Source organism: Notolabrus celidotus, chromosome 21 (genome assembly GCF_009762535.1).
Source record: "Notolabrus celidotus isolate fNotCel1 chromosome 21, fNotCel1.pri, whole genome shotgun sequence".
Taxonomy (NCBI): Eukaryota; Metazoa; Chordata; class Actinopteri; order Labriformes; family Labridae; genus Notolabrus; species Notolabrus celidotus.
The window spans coordinates 27,065,904-27,089,283 of NC_048292.1; the positions used below are offsets into that span (position 1 = coordinate 27,065,904).

Sequence of the window (23,380 nt, forward strand, 5' to 3'; positions counted from 1 at the left end):
ACAGAAAAAGAGAAATTTCTATGACATTTTTTTGACTTGTAGTTCATTGAAATGACCAACATTTGTTTCAGCTCAAAAGCACAGTTTTTTAAATGAAATGTATCAGGGGCAGCTATACCTGACACATGTTCTGCTGTGCATGGTAGCTTGCGTGTGTGTATGTCTGTGTCTGTCTGTCTGTCTGTCTGTCTGTCTGCGTGTGCATCTGCCGTGCGCGATAGAGAGCAGAGGAGAATTGTGAACGCACGACCATGTAGAGACAGAAATGACATCCCATCATGTAAATAAGATAAATAACAGAAGGATATTTAGTCTGTTAAATAAAAGAACAAGGTATAGACCTGATCTATGAGAGAGGGAACCTTAAATCACTTCTGCTTTGACCACCAAGGGGGAACGGGACCCAGCGGACACTTGTGCTTCCCTCTGGTGCGGGCTCGCGCTCACACACACATACGTGAACATATGAACCCAGCAGACCGTCGTATGGTGAAATATATATTTCCATATGAAGCACAGTTAAAACAAACGTGACCAGCTTGGACTGAATGAATGAGGGAGGAGCGCGCAGTTCAGTGGACCTGCGCTCAGTGGACAATGCAGCCCGGAGTAGTGGAGCGCAGATCCTCTGAACTTTCAGCACAGAGCGCCTCGTCAGAAGTTGATCAAATTAATATAAATTGCATATCGTTCAGTTCATAGGTCGTACCGAACCCTGACCACTGTATCGAACGGTTTGATTCAGATACACCTATTGTTGCACCCCTAATATATATATATATAAATATATACATACCTATATACACACACATACGTACACATCTGCATATACTTCTGCTGTTTTAATTAAATAACACTTCTGTTGTTGTTAATTGTTATAGTGATATTAAATAGTTTTCCAGTGAAGCCCATGTTTCTGTGAATTCCTGCTTGTGATTTTGCAGCCTGAAAGCAACCTTTTCTAATTGCTAATATTTCCATAGCTGCGTTGATTCACTCTTTATAGGATGGTGCATTAGATTCAATCCAGTTAGCCATGATGACTTTTTTTGTGACCATACAGACAGAGAGAAGCATTTTTTAAAACGATATAAACTCACTCTATATACCAAGATCAATATTGATCTTGGTATATAGAGTGAGTTTATATCATTATCTGTTCATCAACAGGTGGACAAGTGTCAAGAGTTGCTTTCTTTTAGTTGGTGTATTCTTGTTTTTGGATTACATCTTTTTGATAACCTGTTTTATTTTCTAGATTGTCCATGTGTTTCAGTCTTGTTTCCTCCCTGTGTATTCTGTTTGTTATAAGTTGACCTCAGATCTTCCTTGTGTTTTCAGTGTTTCATGTGTTGTGTTGTATTCCCTGTGTGTGAAGAGTTTCCTGTTTTATTCCTGTAGTTTTTTGCTCCCTGTGTTTCTGGTTTAGTTGTCTCCTTGTTTCCTCTCTTCTGTGTCGGTTCATTCTGATATGTTGTTTGTCTTCTCCTGCTCCTCGCGTTATTCTTGTGCTTTCTTTTGTGAACTTTGATTTTGTTTATTCCTTTGTTAATCAAAACCTTTTATTTTCATCTGCACTTGGGTCCTCCTCCTTTTGGTTTGCTGACACGTGACAGACAAGCACGCCATGATCATAAATATCTTTTTGAAAGCCAGTAGCTCAGTACAAATGACTTTCAGTCAGAAGAATGTATGGCACAATGGCAATAAATATACTGTGGGTTTTTTCAGTTTGTCAACATGTATGTCTTTACATTTTAGTGCATATAAGAGGTAGTAAGTGTGTCAGCTGTGTGGCATATAAAAAAAACAACAACAGGGCTTACTGTGTGTCCATGGACCTTACTACACTACCACTCAGTAGACAAACAATGAAGAAAAAACACCACAGACAAATTTAGTTTTCCTACCTATCCTCACCATCATGAGTCATAACACTGCTTATTTAATTTGATGAGTCATGCATTTATTATTTAGCCATATTTCAGATTTGAAGTGTTATACAAAGACTTGGCTTTGATCCTAAATGGGCTTCGCCCAACATAATCATATTGAACTGGATTCCTCACTCTATGGTACCATGGGAAAGTAGACTGGCTTCCAATGTGACAGCTAACGTTCCAAAAATTATGTGTTTGATCTGCAGTTCAACTGTTACTAGTTTCAACAATGGCTGAGGGTGTGTGTATACCGTGTGTGTGTGTGAGTATGCATGTGTAAGTTTATGCATGCTCCTGTGCATGGTGTGCATGCATGCTTTTGAAAGTTCCTCTGCATTTGAAAAAAAAAAAAGTTAGGTGAAGAGTGACCAACTGTTTGTAGGCTTTAGCCCTGTGTATGTTTATTAAGTAGGAGATTTTTGGACAGTTCAATGCGAGTGCCATCATCAATCAGTTTGGCAGTTCACTCTCAAAGGAAGCAACTGCTCTTAAAATATTACAACACACCCACCCCTGTCACCTTAACACACAAAAACAAACACACACAAATGAACAGGTTCAAAGTATGGTACATTTGGACACATGCATATGAAAGTGCAGATTTAGGTGAGAGTGGTTTAGGAGGGTTCTGATTATAACACTTAGACACAATCTGAGGCCTTACCTCCTGAAAAGGTGAGCTGAATCTGCTCGTCGATGATTTCCAGAGCGATGAAGTCGTGTTTTTCATTGAATCTGCCGTTGTACAGAAGCAAAGCATTCCTCTCTCTTGTAGCAAACCTAAAGAGACAGGAGCGATTTGGGGGATATTGTAGATTATACAGTGATAATAAATCCATTGGGGATTTCACAATATCTATTTTTTGTTGCAGTTCAAAGAACCTTCAAATTCAATTGCAAAGTTAGATTTCATATAAAACAATGTTTATTCAGGTTTATCAAAGATATTTGGCTGAGTGGATTTCAACTATTAACCTCTGCTTTAGCTCAGGTTTCCTGTTAGCAACCTAAGTACCTATCCGACTCAAACAATCTGGAACTGAGCACTGACTAAGGGCCTCATATAAAGCTGTATGATGAGAGGGCAGCAGAGCTCCTGAGGGAAAGTCTCTTGGAAAGGAAAGGCAGGATGTGGGTAGCTGTTAGGCCAAAGAGGATGCATGCACTTGTAGCCAAATGCGTGAGACGGAGAAAAGTCCAGTTAATGAGCCACTACGTACTCATGAGTTAGCTGGAACAGGGTACAAAGTTTGTGTGTGTGCGTTATTAATGCAAAGTGAGGGCAGGGGAGTCAGCCGGCAGACGCTGGTGAGGTCGGCCAGGCAGGAAGTCAGGGTGGCTCTAGCCAAACACTGATAAAAAAGAAGTCATCACACAGCTTTTCCTGTTTTTACGGACTACAAACTTTCTCACCGTCATCGTCTGACCTGGCTTTGAAAAAACTCATATTACCTATGAGTAGGTTTGTTTTTCTCTAACATCACTGAGTTGGAAAACTGGCAAGGTTGTGTTTATTTTCAAGCAGTGTCCCAGGCTCATTAGTAAATCATTATTACTGAATAACACTGTCAGATTTTTTTATACTAGTATGTTTGTGGGAGCCTGTGAGCACTGAGAAGACAACTGTGACACAATGGAAACGTGTGTACATGTCATGGCACGCCGTAAGTGACACTTAAAACTAACTGAAAAAACTGTGCTGATTTGGGTGGCTCAATTTAACATTTAACAGGACTGGCTGAATGACAAGAAAATGCCACCATTAAAGTTACAGAGAGGTACCTTATAAAAGTACTGTGGGTGTTTTTGCATCTGTTGAGGAAGCTAAAAGAAAAACACCAATGTTTTGCTTTACATTGAATGAAAATGTACATTTTAATGTGATTTATAAAAGGAAAGCAGGATAAAGTTTGAACTGCTAGTTTGAACCACAGGTATGCTGATACCATGTTATGGTTTTAATGTTATTTAAAATGTTGAGATTAATGATAAATTAATGTTAAAGGGGACATATCACGCTTTTTTTCATCAATATATATTGGTCTAAGAGGTCCCCAAAACATGTCTTTAAAGTTTATGCTCAAAAAAACACTTTGAAATCAGATTTTGGCATGCCTGAAAAACCCTCTTCTTCAGTCCTCATCAGAACAGTCTGTTTTCTCTCTGACCACGCCCCCTCAGGAAGTGGATGTGCCTCGGCTCTCCAGCACGTTGATCTAATGTTTACATGTTGGCTGAATATACACGGCTGCTCAGAGATCACGTTACTTCAACCCTCTGAATTTGATCCTGACGGAGAGGCGCCTGCAGCAGGACCTTTCTGAAGGATTGGTCATAGATTTAGTGTTTCTTGTTGTTTTATTTATCAGTATGTAGACGTGTGTCTTGGTACACAGCTACGAACATGTAGCTATGTGGCTATGCTAACTAGCGCTAGCACTTATCCATGATAAATAAAAATCATCCACTAGATCTTCAAATCTGCAGACGTGGGGAGTAAAACCGACCTCTGCCAGAAAGGCAGCAGGACCTTTCTGAAGGATTGGTCACAGATTCTGTGTTTCTTGTTGTTTTATTTGTCAGTATGTAGACGTGTGTCTTGGTACACAGCTACAGCTACAGCTACAGCTACAGCTACAGCTATGAACATGTAGCTATGTAGCTATGCTAACTAGCGCTAGCACTTATCCATGATAAATAAAAATCATCCACTAGATCTTCAAATCTGCAGACGTGGGGAGTAAAACCGACCTTTGTGTTTATTAAGACAGCCTACAACTAGCATGCCTCCCTCCTAAGCTCCTTGTTAGCACACATTTGTGCAGGTAATGAAAAACAGAGGAGGGGTTGAGTTGTATTTTATACAGTCTATGGGCTGAACAAGCTCCGAGCTCTGACTCCGTGACAGACCGGATATTGTTGTTACGTAACAAAAACACAGAAGTCTGAAACGGCTCGTTTCACACACATTTACTGAAAGGTGGAGAAATCAGAACAGGGGCAGAATGGATTTTTTTCATTCTCTGGGGGTTTGTAGACATGCCAGGGAAACATATTTCAGGTAGAGAACCATTAAAAAGTCCATTTTGCATGATATGTCACCTTTAACATTATTAATCACACTAAAACCATTACGTTATCCTTCTAATTGCATAAATAAATCATCTTTTAATAAAAAAAAAAAAAATAATAACAATCTTTAAATCAATACTTAGTTCCAACTTGTTTGTATCTTTAGTTTGGAGCAAGGTAATAAGTGGTATAAAGGACAGTGAGCAAGTTATCACGCAAAATAAAACCTCTTCAAGGTGGTCAAGAAACCCTCCAGTCAGGGTCTTTTCTCACTCTGTCAGGATTCCATTCTTTTAACCTGCTCACTGAACATTATCCAACTTAGAATCCAAAGTGTCATTCATGTTTAAAAGTTCATTAAAAAGTAAATGTATCAGTTGAAAGCTGTGGTGAATGGCACATTCTCTGTTTCAACAGCAGCACTGCTTAAAAGAGTTTGAAAGGGGTTTCTTTTTGTCCGTTTTACAAAAAGATCAACCGCAGCAATAGAGCAAATATCAGTGTGCATCTCTTACTAACTTGAACTCCTAGTAATGAAAAGTTAAGTTCAAGGCTATGCTTGAAAGGTGGGTGATAGATTATGTTATTCATTTATTTATTTATCTATTTATTCTCAGCTAGGGATGCACCGATCTGATCCTGGTGTCAGATATCAGCCAGATCGGACTCAAAAAGCTAGATTGGATATCGGGGACAAGGGACCGATATATAGTGCTGATCCATATGGCAGATCTATTCATATCAGTTCTATGCTTTTCTGTGTTTACAAAAGCCATGTGCGTCTCCTACGTCATCAGTGCCGGTCTGTGGTTTAGGTGCATGTCACGCTTCTTTTGTGGTTTTCAAAGTCAGAAAAGGCTGAAGTTGCCAAAACATTATTCTTAGTTTAAGCCTCACATTAAGGAATAGAGATTGTTAAATCAATACCGGGATCGGATCGGTTCAGTATCGGTATCGGCTAGGGGTGCAACAGATCAAAAACTCACGGTTCAGATCGGATCACGGTTTTGAGTCACGGATTGGATCATTTTTTTGATCAGCAAAAAAGAAAAAAAAGAAAAAAAGAAAACAAGACAAATATAACTTTGTCCTCCATTTATTTTGTAAAACACTTTTAAACTTTTGCCCATTAAACAAAAACAACATTCAACTCAAAATGTACTGCATGTGCAAAGCACCCTATCTGTGGGCCCAGTCCTGCCTCACTCACTGCATTTCATGGCATGGCAAGTGAAGGAGCAGAGGAACTTCTAAAGTTTCACTCCATTCTTCTTTCATTCGCTGATTTTCACCGTCCACTTTTTCTTTGAGCTGCAAACTGAACACACCATTTTCGTGCATTCTAGAGTCCTACAGCTGGCAAAGTGCCAACATGTGAACTGCTCCATAAACGAAAGTGAAAGTTAAACATTTCACTCGCAGCAGTGGACTCTAAGTGACCCAGTAACAGCCTGTCTGCGTATCATTGACATGGAGACAAGTCCCGGTAAACACGCAGTGACCCGACCAAAACACAGAGTGAAGGAATAAAAGTTCGGGGGCCGCCTATTGAGGGCCTCTGGTCTAGTGGGTGCGCAATGAAATTTCATAACGTGGCTCAAGCACATTCAGCATTCACTGTATTTCACAGGGAAACCAAAATGCTCCAATACATGTGACTTACAAGATGCAGGAGGTTTTTCAAGTTCCTCTGCTCCTTCACTTGCCATAACTACTGATCCGCGGACCACGTCTGTGCCGAACCATGGAGAGGCATCCGTACGGATCACGGATCAACGATGATCCGTTGCACCACTAGTATCAGCAGATACCAAAGCCCAGGTATCGGTATCGGTATCGGGACCTAAAAAGTAGGATCGGTGCATCCCTATTCTCAACATAAGACATGACCCTCTGGCTTTAGCAAAACATCATGTATGAGGACGGTTAACATACCCACACTAGCTGGTATTAGTTCAAGAAGCTGCCAGAGACAGGTACAATTAAAAAACGGCCAACTATGAGAGGCCTGCTTTTGTCTTTGACACATGAAATGCATGCACCAGTTCTTTGAAAAATGACTGTTATCCCTGTTCCCTGTTATCTCAGTGAGTCTCTCAGTTCATAATATCAGGAATCACACATGCAATCAAGTTGACAATGCCTGAACAGCAGTCCATCTCTTGTACTCTGCACTGAAGTGTGCACTTTGTCTATATTGGTACTAAAGACACAAATAAGAAAAGTAAACACAAAGGAAGACAGTAAAGAGAGTTCTTACGTGAAAGAGACAGTGAAGTGGAATCTTTGCCGCAGGCCTCGAAAGGTGATGAAGGACCTTCCAGGGAAGCTGCGGGTGGTCATCTCACAGTAGGGCTTTTCGTACTCCCCTTCTGGACACTGGCACATGAAACCACCTGCAAGGCGGTTGACACAGTTGCCTCCATTCTTGCACACCCCGGGTATACAGCGGTCGGACGATGCATTCAGCTCACAGTGTTCACCTAAGAGAAAAAATAGAAGCATTTTTAATTTTACTGTTGACCTGGTAAAGGAGACATCTTCAAACCAAGGGCCTTACTGTGAGGAATGGTTATTTGTAGATCCATGGTTTGTATTGCAGTTGCAGAGCATTGTACAATGAAAAATGTGCTGGCACTTTAAATCAATTCATTGATATCATTGTAGTATTTCTGTGAAGCGTGTTGTCCACAGTTGAGTGAAATACAGACTTGCTGGATGAGTCATCTATCTAGAATCCAGTTGTTATATCAAGATGTTTTTGATGATTAGCCAATAACAGCTTAACAACAGCAAAACAAAACAGTTTGGAGATAGCAGAGGCATGGTGATAAAAAAGAAAAGTAATGAGTCACTGCCATAGACGACCTGCTGCTGAGTATGTGCCAGACTCCGGCTACTATCAAACTCATCAATATCATCTCTGTCTCTCTTTCTCTCTTATTCTCCTCTATCCCTCTTTCCAACCCCAGCTCAGTCGAGGCAGATGGCTGTCTAACATGAGTCTGGTCCTGCTCGAGGTTTCTGCCTGTTAAAGGGAAGTTTTTCCTTGCTGCTGTAACTAGCTAAATACTGCAAGGTGCAATACTCATGGTGGTGTTTGCTAATAATTGAACATAGAGTACAGTCTAGACCTCCTCTGTTTGTAAAAGCGCATTGAGGTAACGTTTGTTGTGTTTTGGCGCTATACAAATAAAGAGTGATTAAGCCAAACATAAGTAGATTTAAAAGTTACCTGATCCACTCATCAGTTTTTTTTGTTTGCCTTAAAAATGTTATTGATAATGAAGCTTACTTTTCATTTAATGATTTGAACTGTTTGATTAGGGATACACCGATCCTGATATCGGATATCGGCTCGATCAGACTCAAAAAGCTAGATCGGATATCAGTGACAAAGGGCTGATATATAGTGCCCATCCATATGGCAGATCTATTCATCTCAGTTCTATGCTTTGCTGTGTTTACAATACAATAATGTGTGTCTCCTACGTCATCAGCGCCGGCTGATCTGTGCATTTTTGCCCAGTTGAGCATGATGGAGGATAACTACAGAGGCTCTGCAGTTTAGGTGCATGCTTCTTTTGCTAACAACTCCGCCAGAAACTCGCAACATGTGCAGCGGTAATGCTTCGACGGATGGCAGTCACGCTGAAAAATATAATGGGGGCCCAAAGGAAGAAGTTTACGTCAGCTGTAGCCTATTGCAAAGAAGGAAGAAACCTTTGTTGAATGGATTCTCAATAGGGATGTACATTTTAAGTATTTTCCGTGATCGATTTTTGGAAATGTTAACGATCAATTATCGATTAATTGATAAAAAAAAAACATTATTATTCTTACGTCAAAAACTATGCCAAATAGGTTGTTTTCCCCCTAAATTGTATTTTCTACAGCAACAAAATGCAAATAACTGACTGGATTGAATACGGGCACACGTTTGACATGCAGAATATCAACGATCAGGCTCATTAAAATATTCTCCGAGGACATAATCTTATAAACTGAAGGCTCATAATACTAACAGAAAAGTACTTCAGACTCACAGTGTCCAGTTTTCTAGTTTTTCCAGTCTACTCGTTCTTATTGAGAAAAATAAACATGTGTATTTGGTCAGGTGTCAGCCAGGAGCGCAACCGGGTCATAATCAGTCCCGCTGGAGAAAAGCTCAGACGGCTCTGATGTTGCTGGTCTGTAAACGTAGCGTACCAGAATTTCCCACCTGTCTGTTGCCTTCGTACCCAAAGGTGGGAAATATCCTGTTTAAAGCTGTCAACCTTTGTGTCCGTGTTGTTGTTGGCAGCAGTTTTGTATTGATCCTCTTTTAAAAAGCGCTCGTGGAGACCTGACGCGCAGCCGCAGCCACCAGCTGAGCATCTCTGCTGTGTGCAACACCTTTAACAGCTGATTCACATCCAAACATGCTTTAAACTTAAAACACCTCCCTGATAGATGAGTGTAATATGAGACCACATGATGTTTGTTCCACGTGACGGAAAATTGATAACAAAAATGTGTGTTTCGAGTAATTTCTTAACAATCAATTAATCGATAATCGATTAATTGTGGTCATCCCTAATTCTCAGTGTGAAAAAACGGACAGGTTATTGGATTTAATTGTTGCGGATCCTTGAAATGAAGGGATTCCAGCCTCTGGTTTAGCACTTGGAACCCAGGTACAGTTCACCATCAAGCCAGAAAAGCGTGAAGTTGCAAAAACATGATTCTATCCTCACATTAAGGAATAGAGATTGTTAAATCAATACCGGGATCGGATCAGCTAGTATCCGTATCAGCAGATACCAAAGCCCAGGTATTGATATCGGTATTGGGACCTAAAAAGTAGGATCGTGCATCCCTATGTTTGATCTTTTCGACTTAATCACCTTGGAGATCTGCAAATTAAAAATATGGTTTGACAAAAACAAATTATCGTTTAATTTAAACAAAACAAAAATCATGGTATTTGGAAACAATAAATCTAACAATAACATACAAGTACAGATTGGGGGGGTCAACATAGAAAGAGTGCATGAACATAAATTCCTTGGTGTAATAATAGATGAAAAAATTTGCTGGAAACCTCACATCAAACACGTTCAATCCAAGCTGTCAAGAAGCATTTCAGTTCTCGCCAAAGCCAAGCACACTCTGGATCATAGATCACTTCTTATTCTCTACTGTTCACTGATCTTACCATGTCTCAGTTACTGTGCTGAGGTGTGGGGAAACACCTATAAAAGCTCCCTGCAACCACTGTCAGTCCTACAGAAAAGAGCTATAAGAATAGTTCACAATGTTGATTTCCGCGAACACACAAATTCATTGTTCCTCAAATCAAAATCACTGAAATTATTTGACCTCATAGATTGTAAAACTGCACAAATTGTGTACAAGGCTAGCAAAAATCTCCTTCCAGGAAATATTCAAAGATTATTCTTTGAAAGAGAGGGGGGTTCTAACTTCAGAGGGAAGTTGAGATTAAAGATGATGAGTGTTCGGACCACAAGGAAAAGCTTTTGTATTTCAGTCTGTGGTGTTAAACTATGGAACAGTCTCAGTATGGAACTAAAGCAATGTCTGAACATAATTCAATTCAAGAAGAAGTACAAAGAAATTATTTTAATAAGGTACAAGGAGGAAGTCAAGTGTATATAATCACGAGGGGTTTACTTTTGTTTGTTAGCATAAATATGAAGATAATAGATGAAGATTTGACATGTGGGACTGCACTCATATAATGGCAGAAAACAGTGAATAGAGGGGTAGGATTAGATAAGTTTTAAACTTCTTCCTACTCCTTTTCGTACATGTAGAGTAAATTGTTTCACTGCTTGCTAATATTGATTTTGTTTCTTTTGTAAAACTGTTTCTTTTTATTTTATGTTTGTATAACTCTTTCTTCTTTTCTGCTTTTTTTTTTAATTGTATTTTTTTTACTTTTACATGTTCGAAATAAAGTCATCAAATCAAATCAAATCAAATCAAATCAGATCTGACATTGTAAATGAGAATAGGATAAAAGACAATGTCACTGTGCAAGGGAAATATCCATATCCATCTAAGTGGGGGAGTATCCACTGGAATCTAAAAAATACTGGAGAGGTCATTCCAACTACTTATGTTGCCTCAACTGATCTAAGCCTCTTCTGTAGACACTCAGTCCAACAACCAACCATGTGAAAATCTAATCTATAAATCTAAGTCTATCTTGTCAAATCACCCAGTAGACCAAACAAACAAAATAGTCTAAAAAGCAGACTTTAAATTAAATCATTATTTTTATGCTGGGTCTCGTGAGCAAGACTGGGGTTGCCAAAAGTATGCCCTCGTAAATAACTCAAAGGCTGCATGTTGATATCAAATTACATATATCATATTATCCAATTCAGTTTCCTGGTGCAACGGGTCTCACCAAGGGAAATTCCTCCTAAATGACCATGTGGCTCTTGCTTTGTACAGTTTGGGAGTTGGGTCTGGTTTCCTGGCTCAGCTCATATAAATTCCTTGACTAATACACCAGCAGACCTCTTTCTGCCGTATTATTTGTGATGTGTGTTTGTGCGTCCAATGCAGTGCTGAGCATCAACTTGAAGTCCAGACAAGATCTCTCCACCCAGGACACACACAAACCACAACATCACAGCCTGGAACCAGCTAATGGCTCTTCTCTCCTCAGCATAATCCTTTTTTCCAAGGCTGAATTATAAGGATCTGTTTCCCTGTAATGTAGGAAACCTTAGGAGGACAGAACGGGCCCCCTGTCATCAGCCCCATTACGGCCCCTGGCTATCTGGAGTTGAACTGTGACCTTCAAAGACGAGACACAGGGATGTTGGTAAGGGAAATATGATGGATGAGTGGAGAGGATAGACATGGGGAGTGGGGAAGACATGACCAATGATTGACAAAAGCAGGTATAATCAGGTAATTACATCAGATACGATACAGGAAGAGAGGGAGAGGAGAAGTAGAGTGTTTGGGGAGATGGGGGAGAGGAGGGGTGACAGCTGCCAGGGACCTTCTAGGTTCTATTAGAGAGAGGCAGCCAATCAAGTATCAGATGTACAAGGGAGGAAGTATGAGGGGAATATCAATGACAATGTGAAATATTTTGGAAAATTACTCCAATAGGAATGATGAAAGCTTCTGAAGCTTCCCATAAATGATCCACCATGTGAATGCTGTGCACAATTACAAACTCCCAGCTTCCAGGCAGAGGCAGATATTTGGTTAATTCTAAGGTCAACCAAGTGTTCAATGCATTTCAATGCTTGTTGAACATTTAACAAGGAGCCCATGTAGAAAAGAAGCTAAATTAGTGTTTGCTCTATAAGCTGTGATTCAGGCTTCTCAACTAATGTGTATTTTAGGTTAGTCAGATTGCCTCCCATATTTAACCATATGGTTAAATATGGTTAAAAATAGTGTCAAGTGAAAAATAAGTCAAGTTCATTCTTAAAGTAAAGCACTTTTACTAAAACAAAGTGAGCAAGAAAGAGGAGGACTAGAGGACTTCACCTTCTTGTTTTTTCTCTGGAAGCAATCAATGTCACATTTCATGTTTTCATAAAGATAAAAGTAATCAATCATGCTGTTTTAAAGAGCTCATAGTGCTCTATTACTCCAGTCAGGGTCCGGAGGCAGACCCCCTCTCTACTTTTAAGATTAGGCCTAAAACTTTCCTTTTTGATAAAGCTTATAGTTAGAGCTGGATCAGGCTTGGACCAGCTCCTAGTTATGCTGCTATAGGCTTAGACTGCCGGGGGAACTGGCACACTGACACACTGGGATTCTATCTATCACACATCCCCCCCCCCCCCCCCCCCCCCCCCCCTTATCTTATCCCTTATCTTAACTCTCCCTAACCCATTAAAGTTACTAACCATAGACCTTTCTGGAGTCCCTGAGACAAACTGCTGCTGTCAATGTTCCAGACTCCAGCGGCAACAGCTACTACTACTACTATTACTACTACTACTACTCTCTGTCTCTCTCTCTCTCTCTCTCTCTCTCTCTCTTATCCTCCTCTATCCCTCATCCATCTTTCCAAACACAACTCGGTCGAGGCAGATGGCTGTCTCACATGAGTCTGGTCCTGCTGGAGGTTTCTGCCTGTTAAAGGAAGTTTGTCCTCGCTGCTGTAACTAGCTAAATACTGTGAGGTACAATGTCATGGTGGATTAAGATGAGATCAAATCGAGTCCTGTCAGTAAGAGGGGACTGGATCTTATCCTGTCATACAAATACAAATTGATTGACTGATTGTTAGCTTGATTGATTGATTGATTGATTGATTGATTGATTGATTGATTGATTGATTGATTGATTGATTGACTGATTTTAAGTGCTGAACAATCTCACATTCTGATAATTTTTTTATAGATTCCATAATTCAATATTTCCAGTGTTTTGCTTCAAACACTTTGATAAAGTGAACACCATACAAAAACAGGGGTACTGTTATTTACAGGTACCACTGAAACAATGTGGATTACAGAGGGCCGTGTTATCGAGACTAGTTAAACTGGAGCAGCAAGAGCTGTGCCTTTGTTCTGTAGTGCCTTCAAGAAATACTCACATTTCACAATAATAAGATTAAGTTTTAAGCAGTTGTGTTAAGGCAGCTGTGGTTTAGGTCGATCAGAAAAGAGTGTGTGTGTGTGTGTGTGTGTGTGTGTGTGTGTGTGCGTGCGTGCGTGCGTGCATGTGTGTTTGTGTGCGTGCTAGAGTTGCCACCCTTCCAGTTTTTCACAGAATTGTTCTCTTTTTTCACCAGCTGTCTCAGTGAAAATAAAAATCTCTCCTGGGACACAAATTTGTCCCGTTTTGGGGGAAAATGCAAAAACCTCATGATTTCCTTCGTTCTGTAGTCTAGAAAGGTCCACTGTGCTCTAAAATTGTCTCTGTTTTCTTTCCGTCTATGCATATGTCAAAGCGGCTCAAGTAGGGAGGGAAGCTTGACCGAAGAGAGACAGCAAGCTGAATTGACCGATGTACTCCACGCTGAGGACTTCTTTTCACCAACTTTTGGCGTCTCCATTTGAAATGGGAGGAGAGACGACTGACGAGGAAGGAGATGGAGCAAATACATGCAAGACACCAGCACGAAAAAAAACATATACTAGTTACAAGCCTGACTGGGTGACACTGTCAGAGTTTGAATAAACCATATACTAGTTACAATCCTGACTGGATGACACTGTCAGAGTGTTAATAAACCATATACTAGTTACAATCCTGACTGGGCGACACTGTCAGAGTTTGAATAAACCATATACTAGTTACAATCCTGACTGGATGACACTGTCAGAGTGTTAATAAACCATATACTAGTTACAATCCTGACTGGATGACACTGTCAGAGTGTGAATAAACCATATACTAGTTACAATCCTGACTGGGTGACACTGTCAGAGTTTGAATAAACCATATACTAGTTACAATCCTGACTGGATGACACTGTCAGAGTGTTAATAAACCATATACTAGTTACAATCCTGACTGGATGACACTGTCAGAGTGTGAATAAACCATATACTAGTTACAATCCTGACTGGGCGACACTGTCAGAGTTTGAATAAACCATATACTAGTTACAATCCTGACTGGGCGACACTGTCAGAGTGTGAATAAACCATATACTAGTTACAAGAGACAATTTTTCCACCACATGCGTTTTGAGTCCGGCGAAAATCTCTGTAAAATATGAAGGGAAAAACACATTGGAAATCCATCCAAAAACAAAACAGCATCAAGCTGTGGAATCAAACAAACAAAAACAGACAGCCATTGCAACTTTTATGACCAAAAAAGGTTCACCGGAAGAAGACAAGATTGCAGCAGCAGAGCTTACCAGTGTCCTGTGTCCCAATTTGATGTTCATTTGGTCAGTCTGAACTGGTAGTAGTGGCCAAGCCCTCCGCCCAAAACAATTGGTCGAGTGTCCCTTTTATTTCACAAATAAAAGGTGGCAACCCTAGTGTGTGTGCGTGCGTGTGTGTGTGTGTGTGTGTGTGTGTGGGGGGGGGGGGGGGGGGGGGGGGGGGGGGTGCACCCAGGTTGCTATATCAACATTGTAACATTTTAACTTTTTTCTTCCTGAACTTGGGTCAACCTTATGTCACGTTCACACCAGATTGCGCTAGAACAATTGCGCTATTTGTGCGAATACGTAATCAAGAATGTTTGGTGTTTACTCGCCCCAATGACTCACTCAATTAGCTCGTCAAAATCATGCGTACACGAGTGCCTAAGACGCAAATTTCCACGAGAGGGACGCGGGGTTCCTACGTCACACTAGTCTGTTGTTATCAAACAAGGTTGAACTTGCGGACATTGAATGGGGAAGCCGGTTATGCAAAAGGGGGCGGAGCTAACACCCTGCTACAACTTGTAGCTGGATTCAAGTGACAGACAAAGTTTTTCACAGCTCAGCAGATAATCCTCCTCCCTCTCTGTCCTCACAGTGAGCTCCTGTTTATTCCTGATCCCACAAAAACAGGTAGAGTCACACAGTTCAGGGAAGCTGCACAGAGATAGAATCAAAGTGTCCCATATATTCTAGATGAGGGAATCTCCACTGGTCCATACGTCACACCACACATCACCGGGTGATCGGCATGCTGATTGGCTGTCGCGGCGCGATGGATTCACTGGAGTTCAGATATTTCAACTCTTGCAAATCATTTGCGTGAATTGCGCAATTTGCATCGCCCAATTTGTGCAATTCGTGCCGCCAGACCTCTACTCGCATCTATTTGCGTCTCTACATTGACTTAACATGTAATTCATTTGCACAAATGATTTTTTTCACGTTTGGTGAGAACACCCCATTAAGCTTCAACAATAGATGATGAAGCTTTAACAACCTGTTAGTGGGGTTAGGCAGTTTTGTACAAGTCATTACAGCCTTAGTCAGGTAATATGATCTCTTACAGCTTTTCTTTGCGAGCAAAATCCTCTGAGTTTGCTTCAATGAAATGAGACTTGGTTCTCATAATTTAGAAAATCACGTGAAACATCAGATGTACCTTAAGATTTACAGGATTTGAATGTTTCTCTTATTTCTAGCAGACAACTCACCAGTGAAGTCTTCCAAGCACTCACAGGTGTACCCTCCCTCTCTGCTGCGGCATCTTCCGTTGTTCCTGCAGGGTCCTGAGTAGCATAGATCAATCTCAGTTTCACAGTAGTCGCCCGTGAAACCAAGAGGACAACGGCAACGCAGCCCGTTGATGGGGTGAATAGGCCGGAATAGAACTGTGTCTGAGGCTATGAAGGGAGGGGAGCTGTCGAACTTCAGCACTGACACACACTTCATGTAGTTCTCACAGGGCTCCCGCAGGCAAATGTTGTCATCAAATGGCAACACCTGGAAAGAGGAATAAACATGCTATTGTGTTATTTTGCACTTGTGTAAGGATGCATATGTTTTGTTTTTGTGTAGGTCTCTGTTACCTCCTGAGAAGATATAAGCCTGAGTAGAGTCCTGTTGAGATAGATCTGCTCCTGCAGCTCTTCTGATGGGAAGAATGTCCCTTTGCCCTGCTCACCTTCAGGCTGCAGAGCTGAAAATGTCACATTGAGAATGGAGCCTTGGACATCAGTGTCGTTTTGGATGTTGAACACGAACACCGCTTCCCGTTTGGTGGACAGCACAGCCGCCACACCTTCAAGGAAGAGATTGAGCAGGGGGGAGAGGAAGCGCTCCTGGGACATGTTCTCCAGGCGCACAGTGATGCTGTTGGTCAACATGTCGTCAGTTATGATGTTGACACGTAGCGTGCATTGAGCAACAACAACGTGAATTCCATCTGGAAGAGGAGAGAACATATTTAAGTGTTAAGCGTCTTTACACATTTAATTTAAAGAAGAGTCAACAATTCATTATTTTTACATCAATATACAATCATAAACAAACGTGTTTCTGTGGTGTAAAAGGTGGCATGGAAGTGTCAAATACTTCAAACATACCTATAATCACATTTCAGAATATATGATCACTGTATTGACATATATACAAAACTCTGGAAAACGTCCCTAAATTATCAGTAAGTGTCAGGGCAGGCTGCAACTGTGAATGCCACATTTGTACCCCAAATCATGAACCCATTCCTGCCAGTGCACCTGACTAAAATCACCTAAAAGTTGGGGTCAAAATATGTGAAAACACAGCAGGAATATTTGGGGAAATCCACAACGAGCAACAGGTGGGGCTGGTGATGTTCCTATCATAACCAGAAAGAGTGACATTTAAAAAGATGAGTATTAATCTATAGTTGAAAAAGCATGTTTGGGAGAATTACAGTGGTTTTTCACAGCATGCAGCAACGTCTTGACTAAAATGTAAATGTCCCAGAGGCATAATGATGGGACAAAGTCACCTGGCCACTGAGCTGGCATTAGAGATAGTAACAGAGGTGTAACAGGTGCTAAAAAGACAGCAGTATGGAACAGCTGCTGTTTGATTAGGAATCATACCACAACACAACACTGCAACAAATCACAACAACGTTATCTCAAGACACTTTTACTAACAAAGCAGGTCTAGACCACTCTATGGTAACTTATTAACAAAGACCCAACACCAAGACAGGATATGAGCCAGTCCCCTCTTACTGACTAGACTCAATCTTATCTCATCTTAATCCACCATGAGCATTGCACCTCGTAGTATTTAGCTAGTTACAGCGGAGAGGACAAACTTCCTTTAAGAGGCAGAAACCTCGAGCAGAACCAGACTCATGTTAGACACACATCTGCCTCGAGTTGGTGTTGGAAAGAGGGATAGAGGAGAGACAGAGAGACAGAGAGAGAGAGAGAGAGCAATGATTATGATGAAACAGATAGTAGTAGTAGCAGCTGTAGCGGCAGGAGTCTGGTATGACCGTAGCAGCTGGAGTCTGGACCGTCCACAGCAGCAGGACATCTACAGCAGCGACTGCTTCTTTATCTTTCTACTAGTGTCTTAAATCAATTGATAGCACAGTTAAAACCAGAAGTTTACATACACTGTATAAAAAGACACAATCTTTTTTTTTTCACACTGTCTCATGTTAAATTAGACTACACTTCTCTTGTTTCAGGTCAGTTAGGATTACCAATATTATTCCTATTTGCTAAATGTCAGAAACTTATCAAAAGCTTCAAAAGCCATGACATCATCATCTGGGCTTTCCAAAATTGCTTAAAGGCATAGTAATCTTAGTGTATGTAAACTTTTGATTTTGAAGAAAGTTATACTAAAATCTCTAATAAATGATCTCTATCATTATTCTGACATTTAGCAAATATGAATAATTTTGGTAATCCTGCCTGACCTGAAACAAGAAAAGTTTAGTCTGATTTGATGTCAGACTGTAAGAAACAAAAAAGATTGTGTCTTTTTATACAGTGTACATAAACTTCTGGTTTCAACTGTAGGTAATATGCCTATTGGAATTATCCAATTATATTTCTTCCAGCCTCCCTTCATAGTTTAACTTGTTTTCTTTGTGACAGTCCTACCAAACGCCTGGATACCTGCCAGTCAAGGTTGTTTCACTGTGATTCAAGCCCCAGCTTGGAATAATTGAATAAGTCAGGGTCTCTGCCCCCAGGGAGATTTGAGTCTGGTCACATACCTACTTCTGGTACAAGTGTAAGCTCTGGTGCCTATATATGTAACAGATGGCTATAGGCTACAGAGGGCATTAGCTGGGTGAAATACAGCTGACAACAGGTGCGGAGGCCAGATGAAATTTGGAGGGGAGACAACACTGTAGATGCAGGGCAGGGAGATGGGTCAAATTGCAAAGCTTACTACACCATATTGAGCACATGTTCTAAAAGTGTGTGTGTGCGTGCGTGCGTGTGTGTGTGTGCGTGTGTGTGTGTGAGTTGCAGAACTGTCATTTTCTAACATAGATGGCGTCACTCCCCAAGACCGTAAACCCTCCTGTCAATAGGGTCAGGGTGTGGACATGCTTGCTCTTCTGCCTAACCTTAAGTTAACTGCCTAGGCTCAATACTTAAAGGAAGCAACATTATGTTCAATTTGTGAAATGCAGAAAAACTACTTCTATCCCTTGGCTGTTAGGTACATAAATCCTGATACATGGGTGGCAACAGATTGTAATCAAACACATGCATCTACACATTAACAAGTCACTCTGCACGACTGTGACATTAAGCAGCAGCTGTGGTTTGCAGGGCTGCTGTAATGTTATGGAATGGTGGTTGTCATTCAACCAAGTGTGAATAGACAAAGTATCTGTTGGCTACTGTGTGTTTATTTCTCTGCTGCAATACACACCTGTCTCTCCCTGTGTGTCATGGGAAAAAAACTCCTGCTTGCCACTAAAGATAAATATACATCCTGCAAGATTTTAAATTCAGTAGTGAAAAGATAAGTCACATCAAATGACAGTAACCATGTAGGTCTTGACACATTCTAGTAAGGCTGGACCTACCCACGTTATATACATGCCATAACATTCTACAAAACATTCTTCGAACGCCAACTGGGTCAGACAGATGACTGTCTAACATGAGTCTGGTTCTGCTCGAGGTTGCTGCCTGTAAAAAGGAAGTTTTTCCTGCTGCTATGGATGTGCCGGACTCCAGTGTCAACAGCTACTACTACTACCACTATCTGTCTCATCACTATCATCGCTCTCTCACTCTCTCTCTCTTATTCTCCTCTATCCCTCTTTCCAACCCCAACTTGGTCAAGGCAGATGACTGTCTAACATGAGTCTGGTTCTGCTCGAGGTTTCTGCCTGTTAAAAGAAGTTTTCCCTTGCTGCCATAACTGTCTTAATACTGCAAGGTGCAATGCTCATGGTGGATCAAGATGAGATAGAGATAGAGATAGAGATAGAGATAGAGATAGAGATAGAGCCAGACGGAGGTTTGCCCGTGAACATTTGAAAGGTAAAGATGACTTTTGGAAGTCCATCCTTTGATCGGATGGAACTTTATGGATGGATGTTGACTATGTTTGGCCAAGAAAGGGAGAGTCCTTCACCCCTCAGAACACTGCTCTCACAGTTAAACATGGTGGAGGGAGCATCGTACTGTGGGGCTGTTTTGCTGCCTCAGGCACAGGGAGCCTTGTTTGGGTGCATGGCATCATGAAAAAAGAAAGTTATGTTGACATTTTGAGGGATAATGTGAAGAACTCTGCTCTTAGTCTAGACTTATGTCATCGCTGGGTCTTCCAACAAGACATTGATCTAAAGCTTACGTCAAAATTGGTCAAACAGTTCTTAAAGGACACCTAAACCAAGGTCCTGGAGTGGCCCGTACAGAGCCCAGATCTCAATCCTGTGGAGAATCTGTGGCAGGTGCTCAAAGTGAATGTCCATGCTCAGAAACCATGTACTTTGGACCAGCTGGAACTGTTTGCATTGGAAGAATGGGCCAAAATCCCTCCAGAGACATGTGCCAACCTTGTAAAGAACTACTTGAAGAGGTTGTTGTCAGGTGTGGCTCAGAACGGTGAACTATTGACTACTAATGGCGAGGGGGCTAATCATTTTGGACATGTCATTTTTACCTTTTCTTGTTTCAATTCATTGCATCAATAAAATATCCAAGTCAAACATAGTGAACATTTTAACTTTGTTATTTTGGAAACAAATAAACTATAAACACTTGTTGTTAATGGTCACTTTCATGGAGAAATCAAGGGTTTTATCTGATTTCACAAGGGGGGCTAATCATTTTGGCCTCAACTGTAGATCTTATCCTGTCTTGATGTTGGGTCTCTGTTCATAATTTAACATAGAGTGGTCTAGACCTGATATGTTTGTTAAAGCGCCTTGAGGTAACGTTTGTTTGGATTTGGCGCTATACAAATAAAGATTTCACATCAAAACACACAAACTCCATACTGAAATCAATGCTGAATGTATGGCTTTAACACTATGACTGACATGTCACTTTGTCATATTATTATACATACAAGCTAAGCTAGTTCCTGACTGGGTGAAATATTGTAGATTTAGCACTCCCACACTTTCCGCTCTCTATTAGCTTCTTACAGGCTTGCACTGCCAGCCTGTTTGGCTAGTGGATGTTGGAGGAAACATTAATGTGAAAGATCAACCAGAGCAACCCTGTATCCAAAACTGAAAAACTATAACATAAATGATCATTATTAAAAGATGTGACTCAGGGTTTATGAGACAGAACAAGACAAGAGCGTACATCAAAACATCTTATCGAGACTGCGCTGACGATGTAATCAAGGAGTATCAATTAAGAACCGAGTAATGTGAAGTGTTGAGCTTTAGTTGCGCACTTAGACAGTGGTTTGTTGTCTTCTAGGGGCATTACAACCCACTCTACTTATAGATCTCAACAGCTGCTGGCATGTGCTCACAGAAACCACATGCAGAGGATGGGCTGAACCATGGAAAAGGTGTGTCACAGGAAGACGCTACAGAAAAATACATTCTATGTGTGTAAGAATGCCATCGCACACACAGACATTTAGGCACACACACACACACACTCACATCCACATCACAAAAGCAACAAGTAACAGATGCATGCTGCACAGAAACTGGTTAAGCAGGACATATTACCACTGGGAGTATAAATAGATAGACCTGAAGATAAGTATAGGCAAGAGCATTCATAATGATGCTGTATAATCTTGATAGATCCCTCAATAACTGTATCATCTATGTCAAAAGGCACAACCCTGCACTGTTGATTCAAAACTTTATTAAGCAAGTTCACTGGATAAGGTGAGCAGCAACAGGATAATAGTGCATCATAATTTGCTTAATGCACTTTTACAGGTTTATAGGTTGTTAAACATAATCACTGTTATTACTTAATTAAGTTGTTTATATGTGGTGAGTTTAATTACTTGTGAAATAGACTGATAATATTAACAGATTATGTATCACGCATAGTGACTGTTAAAGGTTAAAGAGGTGATAAGAGCTGTTGATGATGTGTGAAAACAAGCCACACCGATGACACACCTGTGTTTTAATATGGAAACAAATAACCACACACACACACACACAACCACAGACACACACAAAAGTCATAAATCTGTGTATCAGCTGCTAGTACTGCCTCTCATATATCTCAGCATTTACACAATGACAGAGGTCTTTGTCTGTGGCTTGTGCTTGTCATTACCATCACAAATTGTTGAAAGACATTCTGTCCATTTGTTCCTGTGGGTGACAACCACACTAAGCTCTGGAAAAAACCACACACACATACATCAGGCAAACCTAAGACCATGGGGTGGGGAGGAACTACACTTTTAGAAGTCATGGTTAGTTTTGTATTATCCTGTAGATTCATTTCACAGTGAGACATCAAATATACTGAAGTGAGAGGGTCAGTCAATTCATACTTTTTTTGCACAACTCAAAAAACTGCAATTTACACAGGTGTGATACATTTAACCAAAGCTGAATTTAATTGATTTAAATGTATTTAATTTATTTATAGACTGCTGGGTAGCCTGAGGATTCCTCCACAAAATAAAGATAGTCATACTATCATAGTTTATTTATTATATTTTGCATTAATGATCTAAATCTGAAATGTAACTAATAGCCAAACTAAAGCTGTTCTATAAATTCAGTGTAGTCAAAAAGTACACTTTTTCCTATTTTCACTAATTTGAGTTGAGGTGAGAAAAAATGAGACAGGAAATAGAAAAAGCTAAGTAGAGTACATGAGGACTACTGCGAGTGTGCACAGTACTTTGCAAATGTAGGGCCCTATGATTTCCACGATCATGGAATTGCAGAATTGGCCAATAAAAACAGAATCTACTATTAAACACGGAATATCGTGGAAATGGACATAATGTGACTGGAATGCTGTCATCGTGAGGAGAAGGAACATTTGTCTGGGGAAATGTTTCCAGGGACCGCTCATTCGTGGCACCACCCGTGCATCTCCTCACAAACACTCACCCGCCCCCTCCTGAAATAAACAACATGTCGAAGCGGCCACCAGAAGCACCGGCTAAGTCTGCAAAAACACTACAAAACTCATCTCTTACTCCAAAACACAGATCTGAACAGCTGACTACTGATGTGTTGCATCAATGAATGTAAGGATTTTTGCATTTCATTAACTGACATTTTATTCACTGATGCAAAAAGCACACACTATGGTGGTAAAATAAGTGTAAAGGGTAAAAAATTGCATTCTAAAAAATTTAAATGGAAAAAACTGAATTTGGAAAAAAATACAACAGATTTCATAGAGCCATACAAATGTATAAAGTAGGCTACAGTTGGTAAGGTACAGTTACTCTTGCAAAAAGTAAGCTAGTATTAGCTTGTTTGGCTATCGTATGGAACAAAATAGTGTGGATTAGTAGTGAGGTTAAACAGGAT

General features: G+C 40.5%; 1 protein-coding gene across 1 annotated transcript in view; it reads right to left on the reverse strand.

Moving 5' to 3' along the window:
- The window catches only part of celsr1a (cadherin EGF LAG seven-pass G-type receptor 1a), a 145,888-nt gene that overhangs the window by 68,480 nt on the left and 54,028 nt on the right, over positions 1-23,380 (reverse strand). Inside the window, exons 2-5 of the mRNA XM_034674220.1 lie at positions 16,473-16,828; positions 16,098-16,386; positions 7,273-7,495; positions 2,605-2,720 (exon numbers count right to left, since the gene is read on the reverse strand). Of these exons, the coding sequence (XP_034530111.1) occupies positions 2,605-2,720; positions 7,273-7,495; positions 16,098-16,386; positions 16,473-16,828 (984 nt within the window). The remainder of the gene's footprint in view (positions 1-2,604; positions 2,721-7,272; positions 7,496-16,097; positions 16,387-16,472; positions 16,829-23,380) is intronic.